The 19,517-nt window shown below is 35.4% G+C and overlaps 3 protein-coding genes across 3 annotated transcripts; 2 read left to right on the top strand and 1 right to left on the bottom strand.

The window, feature by feature from the left end:
• Nucleotides 1-1,414: 1,414 nt before the first annotated feature.
• On the top strand, nucleotides 1,415-6,538 carry LOC107044795 (ras-related protein M-Ras). Its single transcript, XM_015266828.2, has 3 exons — nucleotides 1,415-1,585; nucleotides 3,243-3,871; nucleotides 4,717-6,538. Exons 2-3 carry the CDS (start codon nucleotides 3,365-3,367, stop codon nucleotides 4,804-4,806), a joined length of 597 nt encoding a protein of 198 aa, XP_015122314.1. The 5' UTR covers nucleotides 1,415-1,585; nucleotides 3,243-3,364; the 3' UTR covers nucleotides 4,807-6,538.
• A 1,676-nt stretch (nucleotides 6,539-8,214) lies between these two features.
• On the top strand, nucleotides 8,215-13,750 carry LOC107044775 (reticulophagy regulator 3). The gene is made up of 6 exons (XM_015266806.2): nucleotides 8,215-8,993; nucleotides 10,591-10,716; nucleotides 11,047-11,143; nucleotides 11,459-11,609; nucleotides 11,683-11,808; nucleotides 12,505-13,750. Exons 1-6 carry the CDS (start codon nucleotides 8,794-8,796, stop codon nucleotides 12,786-12,788), a joined length of 984 nt encoding a protein of 327 aa, XP_015122292.1. The 5' UTR covers nucleotides 8,215-8,793; the 3' UTR covers nucleotides 12,789-13,750.
• A 40-nt stretch (nucleotides 13,751-13,790) lies between these two features.
• On the bottom strand, nucleotides 13,791-17,020 carry LOC107044783 (tRNA methyltransferase 10 homolog A). The gene is made up of 5 exons (XM_015266816.2): nucleotides 16,682-17,020; nucleotides 15,342-15,651; nucleotides 15,039-15,185; nucleotides 14,825-14,930; nucleotides 13,791-14,455 (listed from the first exon to the last, which is right to left on the bottom strand). Exons 1-5 carry the CDS (start codon nucleotides 16,867-16,869, stop codon nucleotides 14,283-14,285), a joined length of 924 nt encoding a protein of 307 aa, XP_015122302.1. The 5' UTR covers nucleotides 16,870-17,020; the 3' UTR covers nucleotides 13,791-14,282.
• Nucleotides 17,021-19,517: the final 2,497 nt, after the last annotated feature.

Here is a 19,517-nt window from a genome sequence, read left to right as displayed (position 1 = left end):
AAAAAAAAAAATCATCAAAAAAACCACTTAATTTGTTTATAACTATTAATTGCACGCACTTACATAAAAAATACCACCGGATTCGGATTTCTCATACCCGAAAACATAAGAAAACACCTCAAAACCTTACCGCACTAGAAGTGCACACGGGAAGGGGGTATTGCGTGCGGACTACAAACGGTTTAAGTCGATTTTGGCTATTGGCCAGTTTTCAATGAATATCTCGAAATCTAAGGGAGATAACAAAATTTTTCTCATAACCTTTTTAATAGCACTCAATTCGCTCTATAATAGTACATTGTGTTACTAGTGCGTAAAGTTCTACTTTTTCACACGCACGTGTAACACATCCTATTTTTTGTGGTACCTGCCGAATTCACTTTTCGAAACGGTAGTGGGGGTAATGTGGTTGTTTTTGTGCAGGAGTGCGCAAAGTTCAAGAGCGTGCGTAAAGTGAATTTCGAGTGCGTAAAGCGAAGGTTTACGCACGAGAGGCAGGTATCACAAAAAAAAGGTTATAGGTATAGGTAGGTTATTATGAAAATTTCGTCATCTCCCTAAATTTCGGAAACATTTCTGGAAAACTCAACCAAACACTAAATTGACTTAAACCGTTTGACCACTTCGCTACGGAATTGAGTAATCCTTCAACCACGAAAGATGCATTACACTCATCCGCCAACGTATTACAAGTGATTTACCATCATTTGTTTATAAATGATAGTTTTCGGCTGAAACCTATTGCTCTAGTTCGATTCAGTTTGTAATTCCGCTTGAAATGAGAATAATCCCGCCATCTCTCAACGTGCCACTACACTAGAAAATTCGATTGGTACGACTTTTCAGAGGACATCCAGGACCATCATCCAGAGATCGCCAAATTTGTAATATTTTATTGCGGCTAATATTGTAGCCCTTAATTAGATAACATCACTCTTGAAATTTTTTGAGTACTCAAGTATCATCAATTCAAATATTCAAATTTTCAACTATTTTATCAATCAATAATTGAGGTAGGAAGATTGACGATTACTTGTGTAATCGAAAATCCCTCTTTCAAGAAATTTGAATTATTCACTTAGTAGGAAATTTACAGTTTCAGATTAACAAATTTTAAATACATCATTATTCGTGGAAAATCAGATTATTAATATTATATTATTAGAAAAATTGAATCAACATATTTTAAACCTTCATTAATGTAAGGGTCAAATTCTTGTAATATTACAGAATGACAGTCCTGGAATTGGAATACTCAACTAGGATTGGTTGAAATTTATGATTTTATGTCGGCATAAAACGAGCAAAATCGCTCCCCTGGTTCCACTGCCTCCCGAATTGTCGCCATTTTCCCTAGAACTTGTCCAAAACCGAATGTGTCCATCTGAGACAACCCCCCCCCCCCCCAACACGAGCTTTTCTGCAGTTCCACTACCCAGAACTAAGCCTCCACCCCTAATTCCGAGAAATTAACCTCACACGACACAACTGAGAACAAGACCCCGGCTCGCACAAATGTAATTTATTAATTTATTCTGATGAGGGAGTTGAGACAGACCCACCCCACAAAACGCAACAAAAAAGAGTGAGTAATGTTCACCAAATACAACGCCCAGCCCCAATCCTCAGCTGTTGGTGAGTCCACTTTAAGGACCTGTCAACGATAAAAAATTCAACTCCTTGTCAATGTTCCATCATCCATCACGAACAAAAAAATATCCCAACAAAAAAACAATTATCAAAAGAGTTCTCCGTATTTATCTTTCCGTACTTATACTTCCAAAAAGTTAGGTTAACCCCAAAGAATTGTCTGTATCTCTCGATCGTTTGTCATCAATCCGGCAATTCCCATATTTTTTACATTCAACAACCCATATTGCTCCATTTCGCATGCATTTTGTTTCATCTGAACATCTCCGAAGTTAATGTTACTTTTGTTTTTATCATTCATTCTTTTCTCTCGTTTTACTGTATTGACACACTTAATTTTATATCGTCTCATTTTATTTTAATAAACGCCTTTTGGTTAATACCCACGCGTTTCAATATTGTCAACTTTTTTTTTGTTATTATAGTATTATTTTTCATTAAAAAACTCCTAACTTCTCAGCCATTATCGTTCATCACAGCAATTTAATCCAAAAATAATCGAAGAATAGAATGGGAAAACAAATCAGTTCATCCACTAATTACCAACGTTTCAGGGCATAAATTTATTCTGCACATAAAAGGAAACCAAATCTCAAATAATATATCTAATTACAAACCAGTACTATTTTCAAGAAATATTGCAAAATTGAAATGAATGAATGAATGAATGAATTGAGTATTTTTTTTTTATTCGTAGGGGAGGTTGGGGTAAAATGGGCATTTGACTTTTTAAAAAATATTAGTGACGGGTTGAAATGTTGATGAAATTCAATAATTTTTTTTTGAATACAAAGAGCAATTATTTCCCTTTTATGAGGAGCCTAAATTGAGCTCTATTGATACATTTGTTTCTGAGTTATGAATAATTTTTAAAAAGTCTAAATTGTCCATTTTACCCTACCCTCCCTTAAATGAGATCGCTGAGTGATCCTCGAGGGATCACCAGACCGCCCAGACAGGCTAAGCGATACGAACATTTCCTAATCGCTCCGTAATAGCGCTCCCTCTAACCAGAGGTTGAGCTCTACTGTAGTCCAGAATCATGCTACCTAAGTAAAATAATTAGTTATTATTATTATTTATGCCTAGAAATTTTTTTCTCGCGGTTAGGTGTATATCGAAGAATAATTACTCGTGGTTTAGCAGAATAAAGGTGTTGTATTTAGCACGTCAGATGTGTTTACATCGAGCTTGAGAATCGGACTGAGTTCGACTGAGATATTTGGTTTAGGAGCGTGCGGGTTTAAATACCTTTTGTTATGGAAGGTTCGAGAATTGTCCAGAAATTTCGTGAAGGGCAAGAATAGTATGATGTTTGTCTCGAATACGACGATATAGAATATTCGAGACGCGTTATATGAATTTCGAAATAATAATTCGTTTGTGGCTCGCGCCACATTTTTATTGAAAAATAAAAATCTATAGAATTTTTTCATTTAAAAAAACATAAGCCAACAGCATCCTCACCGTGTTTTTTTTCATGACTTTAGTTGAACCATTCAATAAATTAATGAAATTGAAGGAATGAAGAAATAAATTTGAAAATTGTGTCAGGGCTCACGAATAAAGAACATTTACCCTTAAAATTTCAGATAAAATCAAAGTATCGACGATAAATCACTTCCTCATTCAATTCCTCCGTAAAACACGTGTGAACAATTGACGTTAGGGAATAAATACCATTCGAGAAGCCGAGGTGAAAGGGAAAATCAGGATGACGAGACCGCCGAACAACGAGAACCTCTTGACATTCAAATTAGTTGTGGTTGGCGATGGGGGTGTGGGCAAGAGTGCCCTGACCATTCAGTTCTTCCAGAAGCTTTTCGTAACGGACTACGACCCAACGATAGAAGACAGTTACATCCAGCATACTGAGGTGGACAAGCAGTGGTGCATCCTCGATGTGCTAGACACAGCGGGTCAGGAGGAGTTCAGCGCAATGCGAGAGCAATACATGCGCAAGGGGGACGGATTCCTCCTGGTGTACTCCGTCACGGACAAGCAGTCTTACGAAAATATTATCAATTTTTACACGCAAATCCTCCGGGTCAAGGACAGAGATGTTTATCCGATGTTGCTAGTTGCTAATAAAGTCGATTTGGTGCACCTGAGGAAAGTTACTGAGGAGCAGGGGAGGGAATTGGCGCACAGGCTGGGCATTCCTTATATTGAAACTTCAGCGAAGGATCCACCACTCAATGTTGATGCAGCATTTCACGAGGTAATTTAATTGTTCACGCAGACTCGAAAAAATGATATTTTTCCAAAAATCGATTTTTCAACGATCACTCAAAAAATTGTCATCAAAATGGAATTACTCACGGCTCAGAAAATTGATAACAATACCCTCTTGATTCTATCAGAATATGATAGGGGTCGCACAATTCGTTGTTGAGTTACAGCACATTGTTTATGCGATTTGGACGAGAAAATCGGTTTTTTCATGATTACTGAAAGAATCATCAGTAATAGCAATTAGATCAGGGCTTGAAAAGTATATTTCAATGGCTTCTTAATCAAGTTGAAAAATGGTGAGAACAGCATCATTGCTTATCAAGTTACACAATACCGTCACGAGCTTTTTACATAAAAATCTCTATCTCTATTAAACTCAGGTACTAGTCTATTATGTTGAATACTTATTAATATTGATTCATGGTCCCGACTAACTTCTGACAGAACCTGGGTCAAACTCTGGCTAGATCCTGAATAAACCCTGATTGAATCCCGGCTATACAATGATTAAACCTTGATTGAACCTTCATTAAAGCCGACTGAAAACGAATTCGAGTCTTGAGAGGGTCTGAATGTAGAAATATTTGACAGAACGAAATAATTCACAAAATTTTGATGACATTTCATCTGATGATAGTACTACGAGATGAAAAAATAGAAGAGAATAGTGAAATAAGAATTTATTAACAACAATTCGAAACATTGTCACTCAAAGAATTGTTTCAATAATTCTTTCTTGTAGATAAATTCAATTAAACTGGAGAGGAAATGAATCCTTCCTGTAATTTCTTCAATCCCTATGATTCACCAACTGCTCTCCCCATTTTCCAGGTTGTACGAATAATATGGAACCAACCGCCCACAGAACTGGAAAAAAATCGCCGGAAAAGAAGGCGATCTGGCAAATGCAATATTCTGTGAATTCTCTGCCCAAAGTAATTTGCAGGTAAATCCAATCAGCCGCATTGTAAAATACTGACTATTGAGATGGCTAGACCACCGTATGATAATTGACACAACAATTAACTATACTGCCTGTGGAATTTTCCTTCCTGGAAAATGCTAAAAACTCATCATCAGAATGTTTCAACTGATGCAAATGAAAATAATGAAATGTTGCTATTCAGAGGACTGAGGCACCTATTCTAGCGGCAAAAACTTGACGTAGAATTACGAAAAACAGTGTGAAAGTTCTCTGTAGCTGTGATAATCGGCGATAAACGCTGAATCGTCGAGGAATACGAGTTGTTTAAATTTCGTGGCTTGATATTGTAAAGACGTTATCAATTGTAATATGTGAACATTATTATGTACCAAAACAAGCACAATCGAAGAGTATAGATTTTCTACGATCTCATCATTATAATAATGATTAACGTTTTGGATAAGAAGGGCGAAAACTATATCGGAATGCTTTTTATTTTTTCAATGATCCAGGATATCTAACGAAATGTAGTTAACGATTACGATATCCATAGAGATGAATTGACGGGGCTTCTCAGTGATGAAGTGCTGTCGCTAAATGACTATAATTATTTTTATAATCAATGAGCTAATGATGAACACGCGGTACGTGCAGAAAATATACTCTATCCGGTGATTACGAGATGATTAAATTTTTAATGTGATGATTTTTGGTTTAAGAATTCATTATGGAAGGGATCGTGAGGATTTGATTTTTAAGAATTGATCTTTAATTTTTAGGAATTGAAATTGAAGATAAATTTCATTATTATGAAATTACACGAGTTTTCATGAATTTTCAAATTCTTGGATTTGATTTATTACGTTTTACTTGATGAAATCATGAATATTTATTTTTTTATGAATTTATCCTTTCATTTGGATAAGTTTGTAGAAATTAATTCCCAGTTTTTAGAAATTAATTAGTAACAAAATCCCAAAATTAATTATATTAATATCCCAAATCCCTAAAATGTCGACTGTTTTTTCCTCTTCAGTTTCTGAACATCACAATTTCATTTTCGTATTTAATTCGCACACTCTCACAACAGCAGTATAATATTGTTATTTAATTCACAATTTCACACGAAGAAAATCAATTCGCCAACACTTTGCAAACACATGAGTATTAAATAGGAAATTTATGAAAGAATTGATGCCATACGGCCTATTTTTAGTATGCAACGTAAGAATAAAACTGAAAACTAAGTGAAATGAGGAGACGAGAAGCACAAAACATATGCACGAAATGTGAATTTGGTTTATGTGTATGTGTGATTTCGTGTGAGTGTTCTTGGAGAAATGAATTTTGTTATTTGTCAAGAGTATAAAATTACTGAATTATAGATAGACATTCGTATAAATATGATTAAACACGCGTACATGTATTCTCAGATGTAAAAAATCCACATCTGCAGGAGTATATTTATGTATGTGACAATAAAAATCCTGAAAAGAGAATCTGCTTCACGGACATTGCAACACCGAGGGAAAAAGTTATTTATACCAAAGAAAAGCTCGAAATTTCGGTCTTAATTATTACACGAATGAGTGAGTTTGAGTGGAGTAATTTCTTTTCTGGATTCCATGTCGTCATTCTGATGTATCTTCTTGTCTTGTAAATAAAATCAAAGCAATAACTATTTATATTTGCAAGAGAACAATAAAGTTGGTGACTTGTGAAGAGAGATTGAATTTAATCATTTGATCCTGGTAATAATCCTAAATAGTTGATATAGTTCATATTTGTAAAAAATAGAATTCTTCATCGAATTTCAATGGAATTTTAATAGAATTCCAATAAAATTCTTGTGGAAAAAATCCTAGTAGAACAATTTATATAGGAATATCAACATCTATACGCTTTTTTCCATAAAAATTATTTTAATTATTGAAAAATGCACAGAAAAGTTGCAAAATTTTCAATTCCTTCAAAATCACAAAAAAATCCCAACCTATTGACGATTAAAAACGTTTCATTCCCCTCTCTTCTCCCAATATTAACCTTGACTTCAATTCGAAAAACAAATAAACAAGGGAAGTTACTTCCACCAATTGTCACTCCTCACCAACTGAACTTCACCAACAAAACAAAGACTCCAATGCTATTTTTAATAAAACGATTTATATAAAAATATCGACATTCGTAATTTTCTTAACAAAAAAAATGGTAAAAGAAAAACTATTGAGAAAAATGCCCAGAAACAACTAGAATTGGTTTCAGAATGCAAAAAAAATCCAACAGAGTTTCAAGACGCCTTTTTATTTCCCCGCAAGATGAGGTTATGTCTCATTCCCCCCTGTCCCAACAATTGACCTTGACTTAAATTCAAAAAACAAATAAACAAGGGAATTTACCTCCACCAAGTTGTCACTCCTCACCGACTGAACTTGATCAACTTCACCAACAGAACAAAGACTCAAATGAAATTTTTAATTCGACAATTTATATAAGAATATCAAAATTTGGATATTTTTTCTAAAAAAAAAACTATTGAAAAATGCTCAAAAACAACTAGAATTGTTCTCAGAATGCAAAAAAATCCAACAGAGTTTCAAGACGCCTTTTTATTTCCCCGCAAGATGAGGTTATGTCTCATTCCTCCCTGTCCCAACAATTGACCTTGACTTCAATTGGAAAAACAAATAAACAAGGGAATTTACCTCCACCAAGTTGTCACTCCTCGCCACCTGAACTTCCCCAACAAAACAAAGACTCAAATGTAATTTTTAATAAAACAATTTATATAATAATACCAAACTCCATAGATTTTGGAATCTATGGAGACAACTATCGAAACAACTAGAATTGTTCTCAGAATGCAACAAAATCCAATAGAATTCCAAGACACCTTTTTATATATTCGCGCAAGTTGAGGTTATGTCTCATTCCCCTCTCTCCCAACAATTAACCTTGACTTCAATTGGAAAAACAAATAAACAAGGGAATTTACCTCTACCAAGTTGCCACTCCTCGCCACCTGAACTTCCCCAACAAAACAAAGACTCAAATGTAATGTTTAATAAAACAATTTATATAATAATACCAAACTCCATAGATTTTGGAATCTATGGAGACAACTATCGAAACAACTAGAATTGTTCTCAGAATGCAACAAAATCCAATAGAATTTCAAGACACCTTTTTATATTCGCGCAAGTTGAGGTTATGTCTCATTCCCCTCTCTCCCAACAATTAACCTTGACTTCAATTGGAAAAACAAATAAACAAGGGAATTTACCTTCACCAAGTTGTCACTCTTCACCACCTGAACTTCACCAGCGCACCGACGAAACAAAGGCACTCACACACCCTCACCGCGCCCCATGGAGGGGCAAACCAAGACGCTGGCAATTTGTCCTTGCGCACAGTGCCGTTACACAGTGAAGTGAACGGAGACAGTTCGCATACTTTGGCGAGTGGTGGTGGGGGGATAGACCACATGGTTCCCAATCCATCCAGAAGTAACACAAAACATCGCAATTTTCACGAGCCAACAGACAGCACAACCACAATAAAAACATTTACGCAGTTTACGGAAGTTCTTAAAAACGGCGACGAAAACGTCGTATGTCACGTGTCCCTCAGACGTTCATCGGAAATAACAAACTCATGAATTGTTAATAATCGAAGTCATTGTCGTTGACAGAACAGAGGACTGCGGAGTTAATTAAGTGGCGAGTATTATTTTCCGTCATTATTGAGTTTTCGCAGCGGTAAATCGAGCGGAAAAACGAAAGTGTAACGCGTGGGTGCATCAGTTATTCGGTTTGTCCATGCAATTTCGTGATTCTCCGTGTATTTGTATCACGTACCTCGGGGGGTGTAAAAACCAAAAATAGTTGTGGGTGGAACTGATGGTATCATGCGAAGTGATAACTTGATGTAGGACAGTGCATGCAGTGAAGTACATTCGTGGGTAAATTATTTTGTTGTTATTTATTATGGAGAGACTGTCGAAAATAGCTTGTTGCTTTCGATGGGCCTGGGGGGGTCATCGGGGACCTCATGCTGAGAGTGTGAGGCGTGTCGAGAGGGATGTGGAAACCTCCAAGAGACTGTTTGGGATTTTGGAGAGTATTCTTTTGTGGGAGAACTCAGTCAACAGTATTTCTGTCGTTATTGTATTCAATATCCTGTTTTGGTGAGTTTTCATTTTTTTTTCGGGGGTTTTCTGCGATGGAAATTGTTGAATTGTTTTTAATGTTTTTATCATGTTTTGGATTTTTAAGAATTTTTTTTCCTGCAGGTAGAGGTCAATGATATAATATTACTGAACGAAAAATGATTTCATTTCGTAATAATAATGTGATAATATAAAAAAATATAAATCTGAAGCTTGAAAAAATTGTTCACTTTCTAGGAATCGAATGAAACGAGTTTGAGTAAATTTAATGGAGATGAATAATTTTAAGTCTTGTTTAAAAATGTGAGGTGGTTCACTGTGAACGCCGCCATCTTGCTTGGGTACCTCCCACTGCCACAAAGGGCTTCAAAGATGGCGGAGGCTCCACCTCGTATTTTTAAACATTTTCTAAAATTATTTATCTTCTTTAGAGCCCCCTCAACTCGTTTCATCTCGTTTTTATGAAGAGGACAAATTTTTTACGGCATCTTTCAGATTTTTTCATTCACTTTTGACCGCGAATTAATGACGCAAAGTTTTCCCCTCATTACAGAATTTTGTTTTTACTCCCGAGGCGTTAAAAAAAATTCTTTTTATGTTGCTTCAAATATTTCAAATTATGTTTTGAAATTTTTTTATTTTTTTTTCATGAAATTACCTAAAAAAATAATTAAAAATAATTCCATTTCATACAAATGCATAAAACAGTATAATATGAGAGAAAAGAAAAAAAAACACTTGTTTTCTTTGAAATTAATAAAAATTGTCTCCAAGTCGTTGTAAATATTTCAGATCACTTTTTAACATCTCAATAAATAGATGACAAATAGTGTCAACAGAGTTTGTCACATTTGAAATAGTGAATGAGATAAATACGTCAAGGCGTTGCAATTGTTGATTAAGAAATCGATAACAAAGTTTGATTATCATGATTCAGACGAAGCGTATCGGTATGATAAACATTTTCTCTTGATCGTTGTGTGTGTATTATCGTGTGACGCAGCAACATGTTAAAATAGAGTAATAGTATCGAATGGTGATTAGGAGATCGTTCGATGCAGGGGAATCACGTGGGTCGAACGCGCCTCCTCATTTGTTTTTAATTTTATTAATGAAGGAGGACAGACGATTGTTGATACTGTCGGGCTTTTGAATTGCTGGGCTATGTATCAATGACCCAGACACGAATGTATTCATGTTATTTCGATCATGAGATTGTCAACGACTTTATTTAATTTGTTTATCACAATGTTGTGTAAGCATCAATGAGAGTTGCGTTGGGAATGCTTTCGAAATTAATTATGTCATGAGGCAGACGCAAGTGGGGATCAAAGATAAACATGTTTTTGTTTCGTTTTATGTTGTTGGTTTATTCGTTCTCTTCTTTTAAATTTATTGATCGAATGATTCTGCACAAATCGGTTTGTGAAGTTTAATTGAATGTTGATTTATTTCGATACTGAGTGGTTCTAGGAGAAAATGTCGCTGAACATTTTTTGTCGGAAATTTCCTCAGCTACAAAAAAGGTCTTTTGGTATTTTCCTCTAAAATCGAAAGTTTCGCGGGTAAATGCGCGATTAGTGAAGATGAATTGATGAATTGATGTGGTTTTTAGGGGGATAGTTGTATTGGAGATCCGTGGTTTTGCTGCGGCCAGCAGTGCCGCGCTCGTTGTGATCCTCTGTTACAGTACCCTCGAAGCACAAGTTGAGAAGGAGAAGGGCGCATCGGAGTCAACAACGTAAGCATTCACGATCTCCAGAAGATAAATAGATCAATTCTTTACTAGCAAACTAAATAAGTAAATTCTGCATAGACTTGACGTTTTGTTGAATCTTTAAATCTACAAAGATACCAAAATTTCCATAGAGACTATTTTCGCAGCCCTCCCTCCCTTATATTAAAAAATATTAAACTGAAACTGAACCTCTTTTTTTCATAATTCTACATTAATTCCAAGAATTGCGAAAATTCGCTCATTTTCATGATTTTAAATGATCAATTAATCCCCAATATTTTTTTACGATTCACCTCAATTGCCTATAATTAATATGAACATTGACATGTCCAGAGCCCACCCCAAGCCCGAGAAAATCGACAAAATAATCACCAAAGTCAAATCAACGTGCGATAGCCTGAGAACACTACGAGAGAATCAACCTGGAGTGGTAATTATCCCCTATAAACCCCCCAAACGTCCATCTCCCAAACTTTCCAAGAGGTTTCACCCATAAGAAACCAAAAGGTGACATTAATCTGAAAATCACAGACCTTTCGTAATTTCTATGAATTATGCACGAATTATTTATTTAATACTTAATTTAATTTATTATTGAATTAATTATTCTGAGAAAGAAAATCTAAAAATAATTTTTTAAAAATTCCAACCTAATCCAACAGTATAAATTCCTAATTTAAAATTCAGATTGATGTCATCAAAATCTCCCAAAGAATTCTTCAACGAAAAAAATTTCCGTTTTCAGTTCTGCGCTGGTGTTTGCTCAGCCTCGCTAGTACTATGGTTAATAGGGCGTGCAATCAGTGGAGTCCTTCTTACATATACGTTATGTATGAGCATTTTACTGGGGCCCGTATTATTACTCCGATTACCGAGTAAAATTTGTCCAACGAAAGGTACAACTCAGTAAATCCCAGGATTCGATCGAAAATTTTTCCAATCACTCCAATTATTATGATTTTTTTGCAGAATGGGATAATGAGATCGAAGAATTTTTACCAGCAGTCACAGAGGACAATCTGGAGGTTCTTAAGAGGGCGGGAGAGGACGGAGATCATTCTCCAACGCCACCAAGTGGATCTAAGACCCCAAATGGTGAGAAAAATAAAAAGTGAAATTTTTACGTAACATTTCTCGTTGCAGATTTCTGTTATTTCATTTGAGTCATGTAATTTTGAGGATGAGGTATACTTTATGATGAAATTGAATACAGAAATGCAAAGAATTAATTATACAAATGAATTGAAAATTTTATACTCGCTCCCCTGACATTAAAATTCATAAAATTTTACTTTAAAATTTTAAGATAGGAAATTTTAGCATCAAATGGACAATATCTTCATAATTTTATTCCTATCATCAAGTTTTCCGTTGAATTATCGTCTGTGATAATTTTTTATTCTATTTTTTTAAATCCAACAACTCTCTCCCTTATCATTTCATGTTATGTCTCAGTTTTCCTCGTGTTCACTACGATATTTAATTAAATTTTATTATTTAATTTGAGTCAGACAATTTTAACATTGATTTATGCAATTGAATTACTCAATATTGCTCTATTTCATTTGTTGATAAAATTCAAAAAATGGAATCTTGCTGAAAGAAAATTCTAAAAAGTGAAATGTCAGAATGAAATAGATAGTATCTTCATGATTTTATCTCCCTCATCTTATTTCCGTGAAAAAGAAAGAGAATAATGGAAAAATAAGGATTTTTTTTTATCGAATTATCACCTGTAATAAATTCTCTCCCTATATCTCCATCCCTAACGAGCTTTTCCCCTATTTTTAGATCCATTTAATGACGACGAACTTATTGGATTGAAAATGCCATCTCACGAAGATGGCAGCACAGATGGTCTAGAACTCTCAGAATTGGAATTGAGTACCGAGGGGGACAATGACGTTGCTGATATCAAAATACAGACTGGACATTTTGAGGGGAGTTCGTCGTCAGATGACGATGGTGAACTTGAATTGAAAAATCCAGAGACATCGAGTAACAGTGACAACAGTGAGAGCGAATTCGAGATTATTGACAGCCTCGAGATCACTGGGCTCGACAGTAAACTGTGAAAATTCGGGAAATCCTGAAGAATTCTAAGATCATTGTGCATATCGATGAATCAATCCCTTAAACCAGTGATCAAACTGCAGAAACACATAATTAAATTCCCTTCAGGCTTCAATATTTTTTAAAAACGAATTCTGAAGTTGAATTAATTAATTTAGGTCTGGAATTTTTTATCTGATTAATTCAGAATTCTAGGTTTTTGAGAATTATTCACTATTCTATTTTATTTTGGAAATAGTAAAATTGAAAATTACTTTACACTTTGATTTTTATTGAATATCTAAAAAAGAAAATTACGAAATTTCCATTTAATTAGAACCGAAATTTTGAAGCTGATTCTGCAGTTTAATTAATTCATGTAAATCTGCAATTCCAAATGTCCAATTATGAATTACATTTTATTCTCAAGATGATAAAATTAAAAATGAGGTTTTAGTTCATAAAATTGTGATTTTCCTCTTTTGGTGCTTGGGTAATACAACCGTTCTTTTTAATTTTTATTTTGTTAGAATGATAATTATAGTATTTCCTGAGGTGCATCAATGATCTTAGAATCGACAAAAGTGCAGGATAGACACAGATAACTGTGTACTTCGGAACATTCACTTGGACCTAGAGTCAATAGCCCGGTATTTTCGTTCTTTTTGTTACATTAAGATGTTGATCGTGACTCAACAGGAATTATTGATGATTACCTAAATTTAGATAGAACTATTGATTTTACGAATTGATGATTCAATTGATTATTCGTGCTCAGGAAGTATTTTTCAATCAGTGATGAATTTATATCCCTTAAATTTCGAAATAATTATTATTTTCTCTCAAAAAATTCATTTCGCTAAATATTGACAGAAATTTTGTCCTGATTTTGGTTTTCTGACTTTTGCTCAGTTTTCAATGAATATCTCAAAAACTAAGGGAGATATCAAAATTTTTATCATAACCTTTTTTGTAGCCCTCGATTCGTTCTACAAAAAAGGTCATCACAAAAATTTCGCCATCTCCCTTAGATTCGGAGATATTCCTCAAAAACTCAGCCAAGAGCTAAATCGACGTAAAAGGTTTTACCCTTTCGCTAATGAAATGTTAATGGTACAAAGTGTTTTTATTTTCGCAAATAATCGTGCATTCGAGGGCCTACTTAATGATCCTGTTTAATCAGTGAAAGAGAACTGTTTAAATCCGGTATTTGTTTGTAAATGCCTAATGTTAATGGGAAATGAAAAATTTCTCGTACAGAAATGACGCTTAATGCTTACACTTCCTCAAACCGAGTTTCTACAATCGACTTTACGAAATGCTATTAGAGAAGAGTTATTTATTTACACATGTATGATTTCAAAATTTCTACATACATATATAACTATGTACATACACGTTATGTATGCGTGCTATGCGTATCGATATATTTTTAAATATGTGACAAAATTGAATGTGTGAGAATGCTCGCATGTACATTCTTTTGGAGAAACAATAAAAATTCAATCTTCATGTACCTAGTGGGAGTCCATTTTATCGGGTGATCCTGTGGGCTCGAGGCTGCATGATGTATCACAGGGGGCGTCATCTTGGGAGGACATGGGCTCTGCGTTTTTACGGAGGGGGAGAACCTGGAGGAAGGCCTCTTGCCATGTGGTGCCTTCTGTTACCCTCAGGAGAATTTCGAAAACTGAAAGATGATATTTTCATTTATCATTTCGAGTTTTTTTTATTGTCGAGGGGTAATTACTCGTGAAATGGGAAGGGAATTGTTTTCATTATTTTTTCTTACTCTCGAGACTTGAGTGGATTATGCATATTTCATTTTGAAGGTAATGAAATTTCAATTAAAAAATGAGGGTTTAGTTTATAAAATTATGATTTTACCCTTCAGACCTTCATTTTTTTTAATCTTCAAGATAATGAAGTCTTCAGAAATCCAGAAATCTGAACAAATAAAAAGTAACAAACAGAAATCCCCAGAAATTAGCAAAATTTCTTCCAAGTTGCAAAAAAGTAAAAAATGAAATGCAATAATTTTTAAATTAAAGTTACATACCATGATCTATTGTTAAAACTTTCCGACTTTTCATCTTGAGGAATTTGTCTAGAGGCAGGCGTGCATGAGCAACTTTAGCTTTTTGTGCTAATTCATGGCACAAGCCCTGAAAAATAAGCAAATTAAATAACAGAAATGAAGACATCACTCTATTAGTTATCTATTCTTCCCAAGAGAAATTAATAAAGAACATTAGATCAGTGAAAATGTCTACCTTTTGTTGATTATGATCTACTAATCCCCCAATTATATACACGAAATCCTGTTCTAAAGTATCAATCACATTATCAGACTCTGAAGTCAAGTAAATAATTTTTTTCGAGTCATAAATTTCCAGGTAGGACTGCGAACAAAACTTCACCTGTAAAACCAAATTAATTAATTAATGAAGACTCCAACGATAGCATTAATTGGATTCTATTCATTAATTATCTTTCAATAAATGAATAAATCAAAGAACATTATTCATATTATTCAAATCATATTAATAAATATTTATATTTATGAAGTTATTCACATCCCAGTGCTGGTATCCATTGTGCTTCTCCATCTCCTGCTTGGACTTTCCACTAAAACTAGTAACAGAGAATTGCACAGGTGCCAGTGCCCGTCGATTCAACGTGTAACACCTCAGAATTTGTTTAATTAATTTAGCTATATCCTTATCGATCATCAGATGATCGAACGACATGTCGATGATGACAGTTACTTTACAGGGACTCTCAGCCATTGTACACTTCTTGAGAGCCTTCCTGGAGGGCCCCAGGTCGATGTTATTAGCTCGAGCGAATGCCCGTTTTTCCCTGGTTTTTGCTCGTTCTTTCAATCTGCGAAGAACATTAATCAATTAAAAAACAAGTGGACAATTACATTTTTTTAGTAAATGAGTACAGTTAGTGTTGCGAATGAATTATCAATTTGCTTCCGAATGGGTTCTCTTTTTTAAATTATTATTTCACTATTCTCTTCTTCTATTTTTTCATGTCACAGTACTATTATCAATTGTAATGTCATCAAAATTTTGCGTGTTATTTCGTTCTGTCAAATAATTCTACATTCAGACCCTCTCAAGACTCGAATTCGTTTTCACTCCGGGTTTAATCAAGATTCAATCAAGGTTTAATCAGTGTATAGCCGCGATTTAATCAGGGTTTATTCAGGATTTAGCCAGAGTTTAACCCAGGTTCTGTCAGAAGTTAGTCGGGACCATGAATCAATATGAATAAGTATTCAACATAATAGACTGGTACCTGAGTTTAATAGAGACAGAGATTTTTATATAAAAAGCTCATGACGGTATTGTGTAACTTGATAAGCAATGATGCTGTTCTCACCATTTTTCAACTTGATTAAAAACCCACTGAAATATACTTTTCAAGCCCTGATTTAATTGCTATTACTGATGATTCTTTCAGTAATCATGAAAAAACCGATTTTCTCTTTCAAATCGCATAAACAATGTGCTGTAACTCAACAAAGAATTGTGCGACCCCCATCATATTCTGATAGAATCAAGAGGGTATTGTTATCAATTTTCTGAGCCGGGACTAATTCCATTTTGATAACAATTTTTTGAGTGATAGTCGAAAAATCGATTTTTTGAAAAATATCAACTTTTTCGAATCTGTAGGAAAAATTTAATTTTAATCGGGGTCTATGAACAGAGATTATTAAAGTCTATATTCATGAAAAAATTTATGAAATTCAAAAAATATATTCAGTTACCCTAACACAAAAAACAGAAAACTGAAAGTTCAGCAATTACAATTGTTAAAAAATAGTTTGAAAACTTCCATTCGCAAGCAAAAACAATGAAAAATAATTCTGATCTTTCGCAAAGTAATGACAACGTCTTGCCTCTTCTCTGCCTTCCTCGACAGCCATTTCTCCCTCTTCCTTATCCTTTTTAGCTGTTTTTTGCTCAAATTACTTGCAACACTGTCCAAATTGTCTTTCGGAGACTCAGTATCATTCAGAATTTCCTCTGAATTCTCGTCCTGCAGTTCAACTGTCTTGGATTCCGCATTCCCATCGGCATCTTCCATCGCGTCAACACAATTAAAACACTCAACGTTCACCTCGAACTAAAAATATTATTTAATCACAATAATATCTTCGCGTCAATGTGGATTTTTAGCAACACAAATTGACCAATCAAGGGGATAAACACGAAGACACATGGTTTTGTGTACAAATTACGACCATAACCTCAACTCACTTATGAAGTTACCCTCGAGAGGGCTGACAGTAGCGACAACAAAGGAAATCGCATGCTCGCGCAGTCACTGACGTTTATTTCTTCCCAAAATTGTCAGTTCAAATGATTGTCAATTTAATTTTCCCGGATGAATTTTATTTTGAAACAATTTTCCTTCACTTGGGCTCGTTTTCCCATTCATATTGGGTTTTCTCACGGTATTTTTATCAACCTCGAGATGATTTTTCCAATAAATGTCCTTAATTGAAAAAACGAAAAGAGTTTCTCTTTCTTCTTGTTTTTTCATTTAGTCATTTTCCACTTTGAATCTCAATTTTTTGAATTTTCCCACTGCCGTTGGGTTTGTAACATCAACCAATGACAGCCACCCGCTCCTCCCCCTCAGTTTCTCCCACCAAAATCGAGGTTCCGGTGTTTTCTCACAGAAATGTTTTAATCATTAATCTGTGATTTTCGGGCGGTTCTTTTGCAGTCCGGGGGTTTATTTAATTATTTCGTAAATTGCAGGGGAGACTTTATCACGTTTGACTGTATTTTTCAACGATTTCGGAGATCGTAACAAAGGGAACTCAATCGTCCGCCAATCACAGCCCACCTCGCGCTCCGCGACCGCCAATTTTTCGCCCCCAGCGTCAGTCCGCTTTTGCCTTCGAGGGAGAATGGGTCGTGCGTGTAAGTTCCGCGGATTTTGGCTCACCCGGGGCATTCCGAGGCCCAGGGTGACCGCCAACGGGGGAATCAAGGTGCCGGCAACCCCAGACGAGTGAGTGTAATTAAAAAAACATTATTTTGCGGAATTTGGAATTTTTTTTTCGGGATTTTTTCATTTTCGGAGGATTTCTTCGCGCCAGGCCGGTTTTTTCCCTTCATTGGGTTGTCATCGGTGGTTTAATTAGTAGAGATCATTCTTTTTGGAGTATTTTCCAAGTTTTTCCCGCTATTTTGAGGGTTGGAGATTTTTTTCCCGCGTCCGCCATTTTTTCCCGCCAATAATTTTCTTTGTGACATCTTGAGAAAAATTGATATGATGGATTTTCTGTAGTTATCGACCGGGTTTTCGGATTAATAATTTTTTGTGAAAGATTGCGGAGTTTGAGTGATTTTTTTGTAGAAAAAATTGTTTTTTTTTGGGATCTTTGGATTTTTTTAATGATTAATTCGTGATTTTTACCCGTTCAGGAATTTGTTTAATTATTTCGTGAATGATCCAGGGGGATTTTATCACATTTGATTTTATTTTTCAACTCCTTAGCTCGTAACAAAAGGGAACACGATCGTCCGCCAATCACAGCCCACCTCGCGCTCCGCGACCGCCCATTTTTCGCCCCCAGCGTCAGTCCGCTTTTGCCTTCGAGGGAGAATGGGTCGTGCGTGTAAGTTCCGCGGATTTTGGCTCACCCGGGGCATTCCAAGGCCCAGGGTGACCGCCAACGGGGGAATGAAGGTGCCGGCAATGCCAGACGAGTGAGTGTAATTAAAAAAACATTATTTTGCGGAATTTGGAATTTTTTTTTCGGAATTTTTTCATTTTCGGAGGATTTCTTCGCGCCAGGCCGGTTTTTTCCCTTCATTAGGTTGTCCTCGGTGGTTTAATTAGTAGAGATCATTCTTTTCGGAGTGTTTTCCAAGTTTTTCCCGCTAATTTGAGAGTTGGAGATTTTTTTCCCGCGTCCGCCATTTTTTCCCGCCAATAATTTTCTTGTGACATCTCGAGAAAAATTGATATGACGGATTTTCTGTACTTAACGACCGGTTTTTCGGATTAATAATTTTTTGTGAAAGATTGCGGAGTTTGAGTGATTTTTTTGTAAAAAAAATTGTTTTTTTTTGGATCTTTGGATTTTTTTAATGATTAATTAGTGATTTTTACGCGTTCGGGAATTTGTTTAATTATTTCGTGAATGATCCAGGGGGATTTTATCAAATTTGATTTTGTTTTTCAACTTCTTAGAACTCGTAACAAAGAGAAATCAATCGTCCGCCAATCACAGCCCATCCCGCGCGTCGCGCCCGCCAATTTTTCGCCCCCAGTCGCCATTCGACAGTTGGCTTTGAGGGAAGACGGATCGTGCGTGTCTTCCCAGGAGTTTGGCTCACCCGGGGGGGACTCCGAGGCCCAGGGTGACTGCCAACAGGAGAGCAGAAGGTGCTGGCATCCCCAGACGAGTGAGTGTAATAAAAACAATATATTTTGTGGGCTTGGGAATTTTTTTTTCAGGACTTTCGTACGATTTCTTCCCGCCAAGCCGGCTTTTTTCCATTGATTTGTGTTTCATCAGTGCTTTAATGACTAAAGATCATTTTTTTCGAAGTGTTTTCCAAGTTTTTTCCCACAATTTTGAGAATTGGAGATTTTTTTCCCGCGACCGCCATTTTTTCCCGCCAAGAATTTTCTTTGTTACGTTTCCATAAAAATTGATTACATCGATTTTCTGTAGTTATCGACTGGTTTTTCGGATTCATAATTTTTTAATG

Source organism: Diachasma alloeum, unplaced genomic scaffold (genome assembly GCF_001412515.2).
Source record: "Diachasma alloeum isolate Michigan unplaced genomic scaffold, Dall2.0 Dall_scaffold_00180, whole genome shotgun sequence".
Taxonomy (NCBI): Eukaryota; Metazoa; Arthropoda; class Insecta; order Hymenoptera; family Braconidae; genus Diachasma; species Diachasma alloeum.
Note: the sequence above shows the minus strand (reverse complement) of the source record. Positions and strands in the feature narration are given on the sequence as shown.

Excerpts from the sequence above, each read along its gene's own strand:
- LOC107044775 (XM_015266806.2), top strand. The coding sequence starts at position 8,794 with ATGGAGAGACTGTCGAAAATAGCTTGTTGCTTTCGATGGGCCTGGGGG. Across the intron at positions 10,717-11,046 it reads GGCGCATCGGAGTCAACAAC|AGCCCACCCCAAGCCCGAGA; the intron begins GTAAGCATTCAC and ends TGACATGTCCAG. Across the intron at positions 11,809-12,504 it reads TGGATCTAAGACCCCAAATG|ATCCATTTAATGACGACGAA; the intron begins GTGAGAAAAATA and ends CCCTATTTTTAG.
- LOC107044795 (XM_015266828.2), top strand. The coding sequence starts at position 3,365 with ATGACGAGACCGCCGAACAACGAGAACCTCTTGACATTCAAATTAGTT. Across the intron at positions 3,872-4,716 it reads TTGATGCAGCATTTCACGAG|GTTGTACGAATAATATGGAA; the intron begins GTAATTTAATTG and ends CCCATTTTCCAG.
- LOC107044783 (XM_015266816.2), bottom strand. The coding sequence starts at position 16,869 with ATGGAAGATGCCGATGGGAATGCGGAATCCAAGACAGTTGAACTGCAG. Across the intron at positions 15,186-15,341 it reads ATGGATACCAGCACTGGGAT|GTGAAGTTTTGTTCGCAGTC; the intron begins GTGAATAACTTC and ends TTGGTTTTACAG. Across the intron at positions 14,931-15,038 it reads TAGATCATAATCAACAAAAG|GGCTTGTGCCATGAATTAGC; the intron begins GTAGACATTTTC and ends CTTATTTTTCAG.